Genomic DNA, 18573 nt, shown 5'->3' with positions numbered 1-18573 from the left:
AAGGATTCCACCGTTGTTACTGGGACTGCACACACAAGGAGAGGCCACAGGACTCTGGGGAGTATGGAGTACAGGCAGACCAGACTTGTCTACCTTGGTGAGCTGCCCTCCAAGCTCTTCGGTAGACTTCTGGATAGCAGCAGAGTCCTTCAGGCTCTAGTCAAAGACCATTCCTAAGCTCTTGACTGGTTGCTCCGTGATGGACGGAATCAACGTTCCTGAAATTGAGAACCGGAACTTGTCTACCACCTTCCCCCTCTTCAGCACCATGGACCTTGACTTGGCAGGCTTGAAAGTCATCCTGGCCCATCAAATAAGTCTGGATGAGCCAGTGCCTCAAACTATTTTCAACTATAATCAAGCAATTTTCAATTTTCATCAATTAATTTTAAAGCTTTCATTATTCGTGTAAGTAAGTAATTATCAGGCTTCTTTCACTGAGCATGATTGTGTTTCAAACATTACCTCGGAGAAACAAATTGGTCCTAAGGATCTTAGACCTTGTCCTAAAGTCAGGAGTTCAAATGTGTCCCTTAAAATAAGACTTAAATCTGACAACAGATACAAACGACCGTGTGTTGTCTGTGCAGCCACCTGCAGACCAACTACAGCAAGACCTTCCAGAGGGCCAACGTGGACTTCCTGGAGATCCCTGAGACCATCACCACCATGTTGGTCCCTGGTAAGACTCACTCGGGATCTTCTCCCTCACAGGTTCAACTGTGAATCTTTTCATCTCGTTTCTCTGTCACTACCTTTTTATTGATTTATAAATATGATACATTTATTCATGAAATACATATAAACACATTTATTTAACGAATATTCATATTGTTATTATATTGAATGACAAACAAAGTAATTGTATCTCCTGTTATGTTCTCAGTGTTATCTTGACCTTTAAAGTATATACTTTATTGAATATTGTTTTGATTGTTTAAGCGCTTTCTGACCCTGGTCTGGAAAAGCGCTAACAAATAAAAATTACTTACTTACTTGTTACCCTTTATTTTACTTTAATTAATAATTTATTCACAGCGTTTGTTGATTTTTGTGTTGTAATTAAACCTACGGCCTCTAGATGGCAGCAGTCACTACGTCCTCCCCGAATAAAATCCTTGCGATGACTGAGGACGAGAGGATACAGTGACTCCAGCAGCTTTTGAAGCTGATGTTTGGACATGTTTTGGTTTGGAAAACGAATGAAACAAACATTTTTGATTTAATGTATTTATTTAAACTCGGATGAAACGTTAAATTAAATTCGAGATCCGCTTTCTCTCCGCAGCCTCCTGGTGGGTGCTCAACAACAACTGAAATCACACCGGCAACCTTTCCTCTCCTCCACGCACACGCACACGCACACGCACACGCACACGCACACACACAGCTTGAGGTCACTCGTCTCCATGTTCGTCCATGTTGTAGCTGGACTATAGTCAAGTGTGTCTCTGTTGTAGAGTAATACTTGACGTCACGTCTCTGACGCGTCATCATAAGCACGTGTGTGTTGGGGTGGGGGGGGGTGTGACGTAACAGCGTGAGTGACAGCAGATCATTATTCTTCTCCTCATGTGTAGATTTGCTTTGACTGAATAAAAACATCGATATTTGTGTTTCTGTTTAATTTGAAAACTTCTTTGTTGTTCCTGTCAAGAGTTGCTAGAAAAGGTTGTACAAAATCAATGTGTAGTTAGCGCCATCAGGTGGAGAGTTTTGTTTATTATCGGTTTTTCAAAGATATTTTTTAACGTGAGTTACGAACCAAATTAGGATTAAATAAAAGTATAAATTCTACTTTAATCATTTACTGGATTCATTGTCAAGTCAAGTGTGTGATTTTTTCTGTTTCAGTTTCGATTTATTTTGAAGGAATTTTCAAGAATAAGTCAACGAGAAATGATAAAAAAATTATTTAAAAATACTTAAACAAATTGATCCAGATTTAAGATACAACAATAGAAACATCGATATCTATTTAAAGACAATAATACTATAGTAAAGAGTGAAAACACAACACTGAATTAATATGAATATTGTGACAAACCGTGACTTATGTCGACGTGAATAATAGAACTGAACTAAAAGTTGTATAAAAAAAAATGTAAGTTCGTATTGTCATTTGGATTTATTAGTATCAGAAAAAATATAATTCAATTATAATAAAAACACATTTGTCAAATAGTATATAATAACATTATGTTTTTTACTCATTTAAAATTAAATTAATCATAATCTTTGCTTGATTAATTATATATATATCCTTTTACTGTATGTGATAATAATGTAACAATATTAATGAGAAATACTCACAAAGAACGCTGAATTAGAAAAGTAGTAGTAGTAAATTAAAAAGTAAATAAATGTTCGTACATTAGCATTTTTTTCATTTATGAAAAGTTATGTATTGAACAAACTGTGAATGTATTTTTATCTAGTTTTTTGTACGGCAATACTGTTGGATCCGTTCTTTTGTTTCCAGATCACCATGTTTGAAAAACAACAGTGTCAAATGTAAGAATAAAAAACACAATCATTCTGTTTTGTTTCTTATTTTATTGATAAATTATCATCTGAAAAAGAGTTTGTTGTCGTCATCATCGCACTACAGTCTTGGGTTTGAACTATGTACACTTTCATCATCACATTCATAACAAGGTCACATGACCGAGTGCCCTCTGGCTCAGCTCATGAGAGTCAGACGGCAGCGATGAACGTCGAGTACATTTACATTCCAACAGGCGGACGAGCTTTTATAGCAGTGAGAGACTCAAGACACCTCAGAAACCATGAAAAAAAACAAAACAAGAAAGTTTCGCTTCAGTCTCGACTCGAATGATTCTTTTAGGACGGAGTTTAGTTTCCAGGTCTACACCTGAACCCGGCTCACGGGACTTACACCGTCCTCGGTTATTCAGGATCAACTGATCCCTGGAGTCCTCAGAGCGCCACAAGAGGTCTTGAATCGACGCAGAGGTCAAATCCAACTTTGTCTTCCTGGACTGTTTCAACAAACCTGACCTTGAAAATCGTCCGACTCAAAAATACAGAGTAATGTAAAGTAGAAAATGTATATTTACTTTACTTTTCCTGACAGTAATAAAGAGTCTGATTTGGGGGAGTGAGGAAATATTGATACCTGGTCTCGAAAAGCGCTATATAAATAAATATTACTTACTTACTTACTTACTTACACTGATATATATTTTTTCATAATACTGTATCAATATTCAACAACACTTTGTCAAAATCATATTTTTTAGTTATTTGTATCGTTCTTTTGTGGTTTATATTTCAATACAGTGTGTTAAAAATAAAATAATTTGAAACTAAATATTCACAGCACTCATTTCTGTGCTGCTATTAAACCCCCGGCCTCAAGATGGCAGCAGTCATTACCTCCTACGGATCTTAAGGAAGAATGAGAGCCCGGCGATGACTGAGGACGAGAGGATACAGTAAGTCCAGCCGCTTTTAAAGCTGATGTTTGGACATATTTTGGTTTGAAAACAAATGAAAGTAGTTACGACTTTGTCAAGAGTCATGTGGTCTGTAAATACTACAACAATTCTACTATTATGTCACACACTCCTAGTCGGATTGCGATACATATATTTTTTTATTATTGGAAGCTCAATATATCTTTAGGATATTTGTGTTTGTCCTCCTTTATCATCGTAACATCTTTTTGTACATTAATCTACTTAAAATTTCAAGCAAACCACGCGGTGGGCCACATGCATGTATTTAAAAGGCTGGATTTGGCCTCTGGGCTTTGGGTTTGATACATATGTTCTAATAACATGATCCAGGAATTTGACTTTTTCCGCAAAACAACCGTCAATGTCTCTCAATTCGTGATGAAACATTTTCTTCAGGGACAAAATCAAATCTGTCCTGTGTTGACCAACATTTCAAAATTGCCGCCATGGGACTCAAACTAGCAGCAGAACAACAACAGAATCAGGTGCGGTCAGTAAAGCAGTTGTTTCATTGGAGTATCTTTGTTCAACGGTGGTAAGAAATGCACGTAGGTTTTGGTTTGACAAATCATTTACGACTCTGATTTGGTCCCAGTTCGTAGCTCTGTTCTGATCGTCTCTTCCTGTAAACACGTGACACTTGTTCGATCCAAGGATGTCGTCAAATGTCGCGACTAAACATTTCAAAACTCACTTTAAATCCGTCGATTCAAGGATCAGTAGTATTGGAGGACGTCGGACGTGCTGGGCAGCGTTAGCTTTCAGTTAGTATCTTAAAATGTATAGCATGACGTGTCCTCGTGCGAACGACATTGAAAACATTGGAAAATAAACTATAGACGCAACAACATGTTGATGAATTAACCAGGAATATAATCACAAAATTTAAACGCAGTAGTCGAGGAGTAAACTGAGCTTTTGAGTTAAGACTTTCTGTTACTTATTTAAGACTATCGAAGGTAGAAGAGGTTTTTTCTGGAGAAGTTTTAACAACATTTCGCAAAGTAATACTTCATAGACTTAAGTAGGTTAGGTTAGGTTAGGTCAGGTATAACTTTATTGAGTACTAATACTATGGAGCCTCACGAAGTAATACTATGGAGCTTTGCAAAGTAATACTACAGAGCCGTGTTAAGTAATAATAGATAGCTCACAAAGTAATACTTCATAGACTCGCAGAGTAATACTATGAAGCCTTGCGGAGTAATACTTCATAGCCTCCCAGAGTAATACTACGAAGTCTAGTGGAGTAATACTTCATAGCCTCGCAGAGTAATACTACAAAGTCTAGTGGAGTAATACTTCATAGCCTCGTGAAGTAATACTATGAGGACTTGCGGAGTAATACTTTATAGCCTCGTAGAGTAATACTACGAAGTCTAGTGGAGTAATACTTCATAGACTCACAGAGTAGTACTCCTTACCAAAGCCGAGTTTATACAAATTTTCAAGCCCGACGTACCACCGAAAATACTGTAAAGGTCATTAAGTAAACCCTGTATTAATACACAACTATCAATTTTACAAAGAATTAAAGGACTCTAAGTGCACCTTCTAGTCAGAATGATACTATGCTGCCCAGCAACAGGTGTGACTTCAGGTGTCTGAAGAAAGAAGATTGGACTTTCAACACAAACTGTTTTCTAAGATCACCTACCCTCCCTTTAATCATGGTGTCAACTTCAAAACGAATGAATTATTGTCAGAGAAATGAAGATTTTGATAAAAATCTGTTCACTCGTGTTTAAAACCTTCAATAAATTATTAAATTAGTTGAAAAAGTCATATTTTTCAGGTTCAAGCTCGAACGTCCACACGTTGATCACGATGTATGAATTCAGCTGAAATGGGAATTTTTCGCGACATTCACACTCACGGAGAAGCTCACACGCTCTTGCAAGACTCTTCTAGGCGAAGCTGTTCTCAGGGTAACTGACTTTGATCACCCCCCAGTAACACGCCCGGATCAGACAGATGAGGCCCAGCAGGTAGGCCAAGGCCCACGACACGTAGGTAGCATTGTAGCGGTTAGCGAAGTCTCGAGTCCCGACCTGAAAGACAGACATCACATCACAAACTATAAGAAGGTTTTTCTTTTACACACATGTCCACAATTCTTAAACAAACACGTCCAAAAACACTGGAAGTATTACAATTGTTTTAGGGGTTTTCTGAGTAAATACTTTTCCATCCATAACCATATACTTCCAATAGTTTGTAAAATGTCTTTCAGGAATTTATTCTATTTTACGGTTAAAAAATAAATAAATCAGTATATTGTAAATATTGTTAAGAGTTTGTAGATTCATTTCAGGGATCGTAAAAATGTTTCAATAGTTTGAAATTTGTTTCATGAGTCTGTGGAAATTGAAAATATTTCAGGATTTTGTAAATGTCTTTAAACATTTGTGAATTTGTTTAAATGTTTGTAAATATGTTTCAGAGTTTGTATATTAGTTTTATAAATCGTAAATTTAGTTTAAAAGTTTGTTAAATAGTTTAAATAGAGAATTAGAGCCCCCTGGTGGATTGCAGCCGAATTACATGAACTGAAATAAATGTCTCTTATTAGCATGTAGCTTATTAGCATCGTATTAAATGAGACTTAACGTAGATTTTGCAGATTGTTCATGTTACACAAAAATAATAAAAGCTATTTAACTTTATATTTATTATCAGACACATTTATAACGAGCAGTGCAAAGATACAACTTTACAAATTCACAAAGACATGTTCCAGGGTCATAATCTTATGGATCATTGTGTATCATGGACGTCAAAATATATGAGAAAAGGAGCTAAATATGTTATTTCAAATTGTTCTACTTACAGTCAGACCCACTCCAATGAAAATACAAATCAAGCCAATGGTGATGTAAGCGCAACAGCGCCTCCTAGGGAGCGCACTTCCCACAGATGATCTGCAAAACAATGAATGAATATTAAGCAAGTACTTGACAGCAAAAACAAGGTAGAATAGTAGAAAAAAACTGTGTCAGTAAGTTATAAACATTGTTACTAAAATAGACCGCTCCAGTAGGAGAACTCACATTTCCACGATCCTTAAAACTCTGCATTATCTGCCAGTTTCTTTCAGGATAAATATTAAGAAAAATTAGAAGAAATCCTTTCAGGCTGTTGCTCTTCCTCTCCCTCTGTGTTTGATGATCTACTGACTCCTTCAAGAAACATCTCTGTGTTTGATGATCTACTGACTCCTTCAAGAAACATCTGTGTTTGATGATCTACTGACTCCTTCAAGAAACATCTGTGTTTGATGATCTACTGACTCCTTCAAGAAACATCTGTGTTTGATGATCTACTGACTCCTTCAAGAAACATGTGTTTGATGATCTACTGACTTCTTCAAGAAACATCTGTGTTTGATGATCTACTGACTCCTTCAAGAAACATCTGTGTTTGATGATCTACTGACTCCTTCAAGAAACATCTGTGTTTGATGATCTACTGACTCCTTCAAGAAACATCTCTGTGTTTGATGATCTACTGACTCCTTCAAAAAACATCTCTGTGTTTGATGATCTACTGACTCCTTCAAGAAACATCTCTGTGTTTGATGATCTACTGACTCCTTCAAGAAACATCTGTGTTTGATGATCTACTGACTCCTTCAAGAAACATCTGTGTTTGATGATCTACTGACTCCTTCAAGAAACATCTCTGTGTTTGATGATCTACTGACTCCTTCAAGAAACATCTCTGTGTTTGATGATCTACTGACGCCTTCAAAAACATCTGTGTTTGATGATCTACTGACTCCTTCAAGAAACATCTGTGTTTGATGATCTACTGACTCCTTCAAGAAACATGTGTGTTTGATGATCTACTGACTCCTTCAAGAAACATCTGTGTTTGATGATCTACTGACTCCTTCAAGAAACATCTGTGTTTGATGATCTACTGACTCCTTCAAGAAACATCTCTGTGTTTGATGATCTACTGACTCCTTCAAGAAACATCTGTGTTTGATGATCTACTGACTCCTTCAAGAAACATCTGTGTTTGATGATCTACTGATGCCTTCAAAAACATCTGTGTTTGATGATCTACTGACTCCTTCAAGAAACATCTCTGTGTTTGATGATCTACTGACTCCTTCAAGAAACATCTGTGTTTGATGATCTACTGACTCCTTCAAGAAACATCTGTGTTTGATGATCTACTGACTCCTTCAAGAAACATGTGTGTTTGATGATCTACTGACTCCTTCAAGAAACATCTGTGTTTGATGATCTACTGACTCCTTCAAGAAACATGTGTGTTTGATGATCTACTGACTCCTTCAAGAAACATGTGTGTTTGATGATCTACTGACTCCTTCAAGAAACATCTGTGTTTGATGATCTACTGACTCCTTCAAGAAACATCTCTGTGTTTGATGATCTACTGACTCCTTCAAGAAACATCTGTGTTTGATGATCTACTGACTCCTTCAAGAAACATCTGTGTGTTTGATGATCTACTGACTCCTTCAAGAAACATCTGTGTTTGATGATCTACTGACTCCTTCAAGAAACATCTGTGTTTGATGATCTACTGACTCCTTCAAGAAACATCTGTGTGTTTGATGATCTACTGACTCCTTCAAGAAACATCTGTGTTTGATGATCTACTGACTCCTTCAAGAAACATCTGTGTTTGATGATCTACTGACTCCTTCAAGAAACATCTGTGTGTTTGATGATCTACTGACTCCTTCAAGAAACATCTGTGTGTTTGATGATCTACTGACTCCTTCAAGAAACATCTGTGTTTGATGATCTACTGACTCCTTCAAGAAACATCTGTGTTTGATGATCTACTGACTCCTTCAAGTAACATCTGTGTTTGATGATCTACTGACTCCTTCAAGAAACATCTGTGTTTGATGATCTACTGACTCCTTCAAGAAACATCTGTGTTTGATGATCTACTGACTCCTTCAAGAAACATGTGTGTTTGATGATCTACTGACTCCTTCAAGAAACATCTGTGTTTGATGATCTACTGACTCCTTCAAGAAACATGTGTGTTTGATGATCTACTGACTCCTTCAAGAAACATGTGTGTTTGATGATCTACTGACTCCTTCAAGAAACATCTGTGTTTGATGATCTACTGACTCCTTCAAGAAACATCTCTGTGTTTGATGATCTACTGACTACTTCAAGAAACATCTGTGTTTGATGATCTACTGACTCCTTCAAGAAACATCTGTGTGTTTGATGATCTACTGACTCCTTCAAGAAACATCTGTGTTTGATGATCTACTGACTCCTTCAAGAAACATCTGTGTTTGATGATCTACTGACTCCTTCAAGAAACATCTGTGTGTTTGATGATCTACTGACTCCTTCAAGAAACATCTGTGTTTGATGATCTACTGACTCCTTCAAGAAACATCTGTGTTTGATGATCTACTGACTCATTCAAGAAACATCTGTGTGTTTGATGATCTACTGACTCCTTCAAGAAACATCTGTGTGTTTGATGATCTACTGACTCCTTCAAGAAACATCTGTGTTTGATGATCTACTGACTCCTTCAAGAAACATCTCTGTGTTTGATGATCTACTGACGCCTTCAAAAACATCTGTGTTTGATGATCTACTGACTCCTTCAAGAAACATCTGTGTTTGATGATCTACTGACTCCTTCAAGAAACATGTGTGTTTGATGATCTACTGACTCCTTCAAGAAACATCTGTGTGTTTGATGATCTACTGACTCCTTCAAGAAACATCTGTGTTTGATGATCTACTGACTCCTTCAAGAAACATCTCTGTGTTTGATGATCTACTGACTCCTTCAAGAAACATCTGTGTTTGATGATCTACTGACTCCTTCAAGAAACATCTGTGTTTGATGACCTACTGATGCCTTCAAAAACATCTGTGTTTGATGATCTACTGACTCCTTCAAGAAACATCTCTGTGTTTGATGATCTACTGACTCCTTCAAGAAACATCTGTGTTTGATGATCTACTGACTCCTTCAAGAAACATCTGTGTTTGATGATCTACTGACTCCTTCAAGAAACATCTGTGTTTGATGATCTACTGACTCCTTCAAGAAACATGTGTGTTTGATGATCTACTGACTCCTTCAAGAAACATCTGTGTTTGATGATCTACTGACTCCTTCAAGAAACATCTGTGTTTGATGATCTACTGACTCCTTCAAGAAACATCTCTGTGTTTGATGATCTACTGACTCCTTCAAGAAACATCTGTGTTTGATGATCTACTGACTCCTTCAAGAAACATCTGTGTGTTTGATGATCTACTGACTCCTTCAAGAAACATCTGTGTTTGATGATCTACTGACTCCTTCAAGAAACATCTGTGTTTGATGATCTACTGACTCCTTCAAGAAACATCTGTGTGTTTGATGATCTACTGACTCCTTCAAGAAACATCTGTGTTTGATGATCTACTGACTCCTTCAAGAAACATCTGTGTTTGATGATCTACTGACTCCTTCAAGAAACATCTGTGTGTTTGATGATCTACTGACTCCTTCAAGAAACATCTGTGTGTTTGATGATCTACTGACTCCTTCAAGAAACATCTGTGTTTGATGATCTACTGACTCCTTCAAGAAACATCTGTGTTTGATGATCTACTGACTCCTTCAAGTAACATCTGTGTTTGATGATCTACTGACTCCTTCAAGAAACATCTGTGTTTGATGATCTACTGACTCCTTCAAGAAACATCTGTGTTTGATGATCTACTGACTCCTTCAAGAAACATGTGTGTTTGATGATCTACTGACTCCTTCAAGAAACATCTGTGTTTGATGATCTACTGACTCCTTCAAGAAACATGTGTGTTTGATGATCTACTGACTCCTTCAAGAAACATGTGTGTTTGATGATCTACTGACTCCTTCAAGAAACATCTGTGTTTGATGATCTACTGACTCCTTCAAGAAACATCTCTGTGTTTGATGATCTACTGACTACTTCAAGAAACATCTGTGTTTGATGATCTACTGACTCCTTCAAGAAACATCTGTGTGTTTGATGATCTACTGACTCCTTCAAGAAACATCTGTGTTTGATGATCTACTGACTCCTTCAAGAAACATCTGTGTTTGATGATCTACTGACTCCTTCAAGAAACATCTGTGTGTTTGATGATCTACTGACTCCTTCAAGAAACATCTGTGTTTGATGATCTACTGACTCCTTCAAGAAACATCTGTGTTTGATGATCTACTGACTCCTTCAAGAAACATCTGTGTGTTTGATGATCTACTGACTCCTTCAAGAAACATCTGTGTGTTTGATGATCTACTGACTCCTTCAAGAAACATCTGTGTTTGATGATCTACTGACTCCTTCAAGAAACATCTGTGTTTGATGATCTACTGACTCCTTCAAGTAACATCTGTGTTTGATGATCTACTGACTCCTTCAAGAAACATCTGTGTTTGATGATCTACTGACTCCTTCAAGAAACATCTGTGTTTGATGATCTACTGACTCCTTCAAGAAACATCTGTGTGTTTGATGATCTACTGACTCCTTCAAGAAACATCTGTGTTTGATGATCTACTGACTCCTTCAAGAAACATGTGTGTTTGATGATCTACTGACTCCTTCAAGAAACATGTGTGTTTGATGATCTACTGACTCCTTCAAGAAACATCTTAAGACATTTTTATTTATGCTTTTTTTAACTTTCTTGTTGCTGATGTGTTTGTCTCTATGTTGTCTTGACCTTTTAAAGTATATATTTTAACTTTGTATTGTTTTGTTGTGTATTGTTTGTGACCCTGGTCTAAGAAAGATCTTTACAAATAATGACTTACTTACTTAAAACTTTGCTCACATGACTTTGTTGACAAAACGTCCAAGAGCAGCATCAGTTCTAAACCCCCTGAGTCGAGTCACATGAACCTCGTGTGACTCGACTCACACATTCTTCAGGAATCACTAACAAGAGGTCACATGACTTCTCCACGTCTTCACATGCAGAATGAATCTGCTCCACTTCAACGGTTCTCAGTACAGAAAATATATTGAGAATGTACTTTGAATCATTTCAACAGAACTAAAATATACAATATCTTGTATAATATTACTACCAAAAAACTACTTGAATAAATGACAGAAAGGATTTTATCAAAATATTGTTGTGATGCATTAACTAGAGAGTTAATCTAAGTTAACTAAAAGCACATTTGTTTGGCACTTCCGAGCCGGCGTAGTTAAATAATACAAATATAACCAAAATAACAACGGTATGTCGACGCAATCATGAAGAACAAACTCAAAATACTTGAATATTTCTTGGTTTATTATTACAAATCATGGAAGAGCATTTTTGTGTTTAAATACAAAACCATTGTCACTAAAATACTCATAATTATACTAGTATAATAAGTATATTCATATATATTAACTTTTTTCTCAGCGTGCCATAATATCATATGATAATAATACTAAATATACATGTTTTAAAAGTTTGGCGACTAAAATAAAACTTTGAAATGCATATAACTAGCAAATTACTGATTTACAATAGAAATAGATACTTCTTTTTTTTTTAAATAGTAAAAACAATGTTTATGTTTTTTTTTTGTTTTTTTTTTATTAATTCATGTATTTTATTATCTGAGTTTCCGCTCTGACTCACAGTATTTTATCTTGAAGTACATTCAGAACATGCATTATAATATTTTGTATTCTTACTAAAAACAATTGATCAACTTAAAGAAATTACATAAAGTTACAAAGAAATCATTTTTTTAATATGAAAAGAATGTAAAAAATTTTTTTTTTTAAAAAGAATCAATAGTAAAGTTACATTAATATATGTTAAGAGATCATTAAACTAGAAAACTTGCATTTCCAGAAGAAAATGCAGTGTGAATGCTGACTCTGCTGAATCTGTAAACATCCCATAATATAATTAAATCGAGTAAAATGGAAGTAGTAGTGGAACTAGTAGTAAAAGTAGAAGAAGTGGAATTAGTAGTAAATGTAGAAGTAGTAGTAGAATAAGTAGTAAAATTAGAAGAATGTGAATTAGTAGTAAAAACAGAAGTAGTAGTGGAATGAGTAGTAAAAGTAGAATTAGTAGAAAAATAAAAGTAGTAGTGGAATTAGGAGTTAAAGTAGAAGTAGTAGAAACATAAAAGTAGTAGCGGAATTAGTAGTTAAAGTAGAAGAATTTGAATAAGTAGTAAATGCGGAAGTGGTGGAATTAGTAGTTTAGTGGAATTAGTAGTAAAATTAGAGGAATTGGAATTAGTAGTACAATTAGAAGTAGTAGAAAAGTAAAAGTAGAAGTAGAATTAGTAGTAACATTTGAAGTAGTAGTAGTAGTGGAATTGGTAGTAAAAGTAGAAGTAGTAGTAGTATTAATAGTAGAAGTAGTAGTGGAATTAGTAATAAAATTAGAAGTAGTAGTAGTATTAGTAGTAGAAGTAGTAGTGGAAGTACTAGTGGAATTAGTAGTAAAAGTAGAAGTAGTAGAAGTATTAGTAGTAGAAGTAGTAGTGGAAGTACTAGTGGAATTAGAAGTAAAAGTAAAAGTAGTAGTAGTATTAGTAGTAGAAGTAGAAGTGGAATTAGTAGTAAAAGTAGAAGTAGTAGTAGTATTAGTAGTGGAAGTAGTAGTGGAAGTAGAAGTGGAATTAGTAGTAAAAGTAGAAGTAGTAGTAGTATTAGTAGTGGAAGTAGTAGTAAAAGTAGAAGTAGTAGTAGTATTAGTAGTAGAAGTAGTAGTGGAAGTAGAAGTGGAATTAGTAGTAAAAGTAGAAGTAGTAGTAGTATTAGTAGTGGAAGTAGTAGTAAAAGTAGAAGTAGTACTAGTATTAGTAGTAGAAGTAGTAGTGGAAGTAGTAGTTCAAAGTGTAATGAGCTGAAACATGAATTGAAGATTTTCTCCATTGAAATGAATGGGGTAGAAAAAGAGAAATAAAAGAAAGCGTGGAAGAGATAAAAGAAAGCTAGAACAAAGCCTTTCGGGAACGAGCTGAATTGATAAAAGTATGAACGGTTCAAATCGGATAAAATTTGTGGGAGGAGAAGCGGCTCAAAGTGTAGGTGAGAAGCAAGAAAGGATCTCAATGCTGCTGTTTTAAAAGCATTCACTCGATGACTTGGAATACTATGGAATCCAGTAGGTGGTGAAGAAACAAGTGGATACAAACGGACGTTTACTCACATCTTCTTGCAGTGAGGACACTTGGCGAGTGTGTTGAAGCGAAGCTCCATCCACTGAAGACAAGAACACATCACAGACGGATCTTAGACTCACAAACTCGTCCTCACGATCCGAGAGCTGCAGGTGGAACCTGAAGTCCACGCACCAGGAAAGTGTTGCCGCAGTGACCGCAGACCACCCTCATGCCCTCCAGCTGGATCGGCAGCGCCGGCTGAGCCGGTTGCTCCTCCGGGATCACCATGACCGGGCTCAGGTTGATGATGCGTCTGCTGCGGGCGCAGGAAGTGCGACTCAGTAACGGCGGACGTGGAACCGTGGAAGCAGTTACCAGTTCGGCCGAGGACATCCTATCCTGCGCGACGTGTCTTTACAGATGAGCAGGCAGTTGCAGGGACACCTCACGTACTTCTTCCCCGTGGGCGGGTTCTTGATCGGCTGCCGGACAGACAATCAGATCCTCAACGTGACGCAGATCCTTTCAATAGAGCTTTATTTACAAGGCCAAATATGAACAGTGACATCGAGGATAAACATGTATTTAAAGCTTCGATGATTTTATTATTTAAACGAATTTAATGTTCACTAATAAATCCTAAAAAGTCACTTGGAAGACACGAGGCAACAGCTCAGGCTCCGAGAACCCAAAGTCTTGCAATGGCTCATGGGATTGACTTTTTTTACGTGGATTCAATTCTGTTTGCCGGACAAAATGTTCAGTTTGTTTTATGATTTGAAAAGAAGTGCCGTGTCGTGGCTGTTTATGTCGTGTATAAAATCCAATAAGATGTGTTCTTTTCTACATTTTTTAAAATCAATAAATACATTTTTCTTGATTAAATATCTTGGATTTCAGAATCAGAATCAGAATCCTTTATTTGTCCCGCGAGGGGAAATTCGGTTTAAACAGCAGAGCATTATACAAAAAATAAAAAACACCCAGAAATAAAAATAAAATGAAAAAAATCTAAATAGAATAAAAGATAAATCTGCACCATATTATATATACAACATATTTACAAAAATAACAAGAAAGGTGCAGTTAAATAATTATCTTGGTGTGTTCTTGTTGTGGAGTCTGATGGCAGTAGGGAGGAAGGACCTGCGGTACCTCTCCCTCACACACCTGGGATGGAGCATCCTATCACTGATGGAGCTCCTCAATGCCCTCAGTGTGTGCTGGAGAGGGTGAGTTAAGTTCCTCCTCATGGAGGCCAGCTTGCTCTGTATCCTACTCCCAGACACTTCCTCCACAGGATCCAGGGGGCGCCCTAGGATGTAACCAGCCTTCTTAATAAGGCTGTCCAGTTTAGCCCTACCCTTTGCTGTCATGCTGCTCCCCCAGCAGACCACACCGTTGAAGATGGCAGAGGCCACTACTGAGTCATAGAATGACTTCAGGAGTGGCCCCCGGACACCAAACGACGTCAAACTCCGGAGCAGGTAGAGTCTACTCCGCCCTTTTTTAAAAAGAGCAGCAGTGTTATCCACCCAGTCCAGGCGGTTGTTGAGGTGAACACCCAGAAACTTGTAAGACGTGACAATCTCAATGTCCTGTCCCCGGACGTTCAGTGGTGAGGGGGAGATGGAGGGACACCGCCGGAAATCCACAATCAACTCCTTAGTTTTGCTGGAGTTGATCTGGAGGTGGTTTTCCAGGCACCAGTCAACAAAGTCCTGGACAAGTCCCCGGTACGACCCATCATCCCCGTCCTTAATGAGGCCGACGATGGCGGAGTCGTCCGAGAACTTTTGCAGGTGACTGGTGGGAGACAGGTGTTGGAAGTCTGCAGTGTGCAGTGAAAGACGAACGGTGCTAACACTGTTCCCTAGAGTTCCTGGATTTATCGTCATCACTTTGGTGTCTTTCGTGTTCTTCACTGCATCTTAATTAAAACACATTATTTGACATGTTATAGTCAAATGTACTTTTTAATCAAGACTGATGAGTTGAAGTTTATTTGAAACAAAATGTTTTTGTTTTTTTTAATTAAAATTGAATTCAGACGTTGTATTTTGAAAGGTTGGAATTGTATTGGGGTTTTTAAATAATTTATTTATATGAATGAATAAACAATCATTTTAAATTGTAATAATTTCCAAATTAATGCTGTTTTTTTTTACAAATATAGTTTAAAATAATAAATCCAAATATTATAAATGTTTTAAACTCAATATTTTTAAATTCCCAGCCTTTTGAATTCAACATAAAAATGTTGCGATGATAGTTTTGATTTTGAAAATTCATCTTTTTACATCAAATCCATTTTGAAAATGTTGACATTTTAATTTTTAATATTTGACATACATATCAGCTGGCTTTGAAAACATATCTTAAGCCTCGACAAAAACAAATGATATTTCATTTGAGTCACAAGGAGGTTCAGTCGCGTCTGCGTAACCGTGGCGACCAGGGCGGGGACACGCCCACCTACCGTAGCTTCGTTGCAGACGGTGCACTTGACCACGTGCTGGTGCAGCTTCCCGTCCAGGTTGATGAGCGACTGGCAGACGCGACAGTTGATGACGGGGACGCCGCCGGCGTCCGGGCTGGCGATGGCCGTGTAAGGAGGAGGAAGTTCAGCTGCGACAGGAGAGAGAACGTAGGTTCACACGTGCGTTCAGAGGGTGGAGACACTTGCTGGGTTGCAGCCTACTGCCATCATGAACCATGATATCATTGATTTTCGTTCTTTCTTCTCTCTCTCTCTCTGCTCATCTTTTCTACTTCCGTAGACGTCTTTGATCAGCAGGACCAGAACAACTTGAATAAGACTTTGTGAAATCATCAGATAAATGATCTTGAGCTTGTTACGCACAATCGAAATATTGACATTTTATCTGATTAAGAAAAAAAACAACTTATAGCCAGTATATGTATTTTAGCATTTTGTTGATATATTTTATAAAAGTAGTGAACTAGAGTATATCACGGTTCTGTATTGATTGTTTGATTATAGTTGAAAATTGTTTGATTATAGTTGAAAATTGTTTGATTACAGTTGAAAATTGTTTGATTTTAGTTGAAAATTGTTGGATTATTGTTAAAAAATATTTTATTATAGTTGAAATATAGTTGAAAATTGTTTGATTCTAGTAGAAAATTGTTTGATTATAGATAAAAATAGTTTGATTATAGTTAAAAAATGTTTGATTATAGTTGAAAATTATTTGATTATAGTTGAAAATTGTTTGATTATAGTTAAAAATTGTTTGATTCTAGTTGAAAATTGTTTGATTATAGTTGAAAATTATTTGATTATAGTTAAAAATTGTTTGATTATAGTTAAAAATTGTTTGATTATAGTTGAAAATTGTTTGATTACAGTTGAAAATTATTTGATTATAGTTAAAAATTATTTGATTACAGTTGAAAATCGATCAGATTGAAACCAAACATACGTTCCAAATAGAATAAGTCAATATAGTAAATTCTTTCCATCCCTGCTTATGTTTTTAAGAAAACCAGTAGTTTTGAAAATCTTCAGGGTTGTTCGAATATTCTCATTTTATGCAGCTTGGATAAGATCCAAGAAATTGTTGGATGGAATAAAATGCACTGATTCAATAAATCAAAATAAGTTATATTTATATAAAATTCCAGAGAAAAAAAACTGATAACTGAATAGAATCAAATAATAATAATAATAATAATAATAATAATAATAATAATAATAATAATAGTAATGAAAATAATTCTCGAAGTCAATAATAATTTTTTAGATAAGATCATGTAAAAGTCATACACTTGCACTGGTGCGTTCACGGGCAGTAGTAAAACTTGCTTTCAAACCATCCAGGACGTTCAATCAAACGCCGAGTCATGCTCCGAGGCTCGACAGGATGAATGTTTCTCGCAGATAAACGCTCTTTGTCGTCTTGACGGAGACGCGTCACATAAACTGTCAACACATGTATTTTAGCATAAACACTTGGAATAAATACGAAACAGTCCCTGGATGTATTGCTAGGATGAAGGATTCATAAAGTGAATATTCGCAGCTGCACTAAAGCTCTTCTCTTCTTCATGTTCCTGTGAGTCGATCGACGGCATTTTCGGTTGTTTTCAGCGATTCTTCCACAGACATGGATGAAGGCCAAGCGATGCATCGCGATGCATTTCTGCGGCGAGTCGTGTTGTTGTTCGGGCCTCTCTCTCGAGCAGGAGCCCGGGTGGACGTGTTTACCTCGCGGGCTGCTGGGGTCCGGCGGGTACGGGGGTGCGCTGGCGGGGTTGGGGGTCGACAGGAGCGGGGATCGCTCGTCCTCGCCGTCGGAGGCCATGACGTCAGGATCGCGAGGAGGAGGTGGTGGAGGAGGAGGAGGAAGAGGAGGAGAGGCGAGTCTTCATCCAGATCTGAGGATCATCGGCAGCAGCAGCTTCGTCGTCGCTCGGTTTCTCCGGTCAGAGGAGCCGGTCAGTGACGGAGGCCCGGAGGAGGAGGAGCTCCGCCCGAGGACACGCCCCCATGGATGGATGGATGGATGGGTGGGTGGGTGGATGGATGGATGGATGGATGCATAAATAGATGGAATTATGGATGGAATTATGGATGGATGGATGGATGCATTTATGGATGGATAGAGAGAGATGGATGGATGGATGGATGGATGGATGGATGGGTGGGTGGATGGATGGATGGATGGATGCATAAATAGATGGAATTATGGATGGAATTATGGATGGATGGATGGATGCATTTATGGATGGATAGAGAGAGATGGATGGATGGATGGATGGATGGATGGATGGATGGATGGGTGGGTGGGTGGATGAATGGATGGATGCATAAATAGATGGAATTATGGATGGAATTATGGATGGATGGATGGATGCATTTATGGATGGATAGAGAGAGATGGATGGATGGATGGATGGATGGATGGATGGATGGATGGATGGATGGATGGAT

The 18573-nt window shown here is 37.3% G+C and overlaps 2 protein-coding genes across 2 annotated transcripts in view; one reads left to right on the top strand and one right to left on the bottom strand.

Moving 5' to 3' along the window:
* necab1 (N-terminal EF-hand calcium binding protein 1) overlaps positions 1-2541 on the top strand; it is a 49011-nt gene extending 46470 nt beyond the window's left edge. Inside the window, exons 12-13 of the mRNA XM_087786255.1 lie at positions 591-682; positions 1289-2541. Of these exons, the coding sequence (XP_087642381.1) occupies positions 591-682; positions 1289-1317 (121 nt within the window). The 3' untranslated portion in view covers positions 1318-2541. The remainder of the gene's footprint in view (positions 1-590; positions 683-1288) is intronic.
* pip4p2 (phosphatidylinositol-4,5-bisphosphate 4-phosphatase 2) lies at positions 2537-18056 on the bottom strand. The gene is made up of 7 exons (XM_087786257.1): positions 17848-18056; positions 16096-16244; positions 13992-14098; positions 13809-13932; positions 13664-13716; positions 6313-6403; positions 2537-5533 (listed from the first exon to the last, which is right to left on the bottom strand). The coding sequence occupies exons 1-7, from the start codon at positions 17942-17944 to the stop codon at positions 5390-5392; spliced, it is 765 nt and encodes a 254-aa protein (XP_087642383.1). The 5' UTR covers positions 17945-18056; the 3' UTR covers positions 2537-5389.
* Positions 18057-18573: the final 517 nt, after the last annotated feature.

This window comes from Callionymus lyra, chromosome 3, assembly GCF_982586985.1.
Source record: "Callionymus lyra chromosome 3, fCalLyr1.hap1.1, whole genome shotgun sequence".
In the NCBI taxonomy this organism is placed as follows: domain Eukaryota; kingdom Metazoa; phylum Chordata; class Actinopteri; order Syngnathiformes; family Callionymidae; genus Callionymus; species Callionymus lyra.
This window is presented reverse-complemented; position numbering and strand designations above follow the sequence as displayed.

What these genes read in the sequence shown, in the direction of transcription:
- pip4p2 (XM_087786257.1), bottom strand. Translation starts at nt 17,944, where the DNA reads ATGGCCTCCGACGGCGAGGACGAGCGATCCCCGCTCCTGTCGACCCCC. An exon ending in ACTGCGGCAACACTTTCCTG is followed by an intron (nt 13,717 to 13,808) that starts GTGCGTGGACTT and finishes TCTTGTCTTCAG; the next exon opens with TGGATGGAGCTTCGCTTCAA. An exon ending in TCATTGGAGTGGGTCTGACT is followed by an intron (nt 5,534 to 6,312) that starts GTAAGTAGAACA and finishes TCTGTCTTTCAG; the next exon opens with GTCGGGACTCGAGACTTCGC.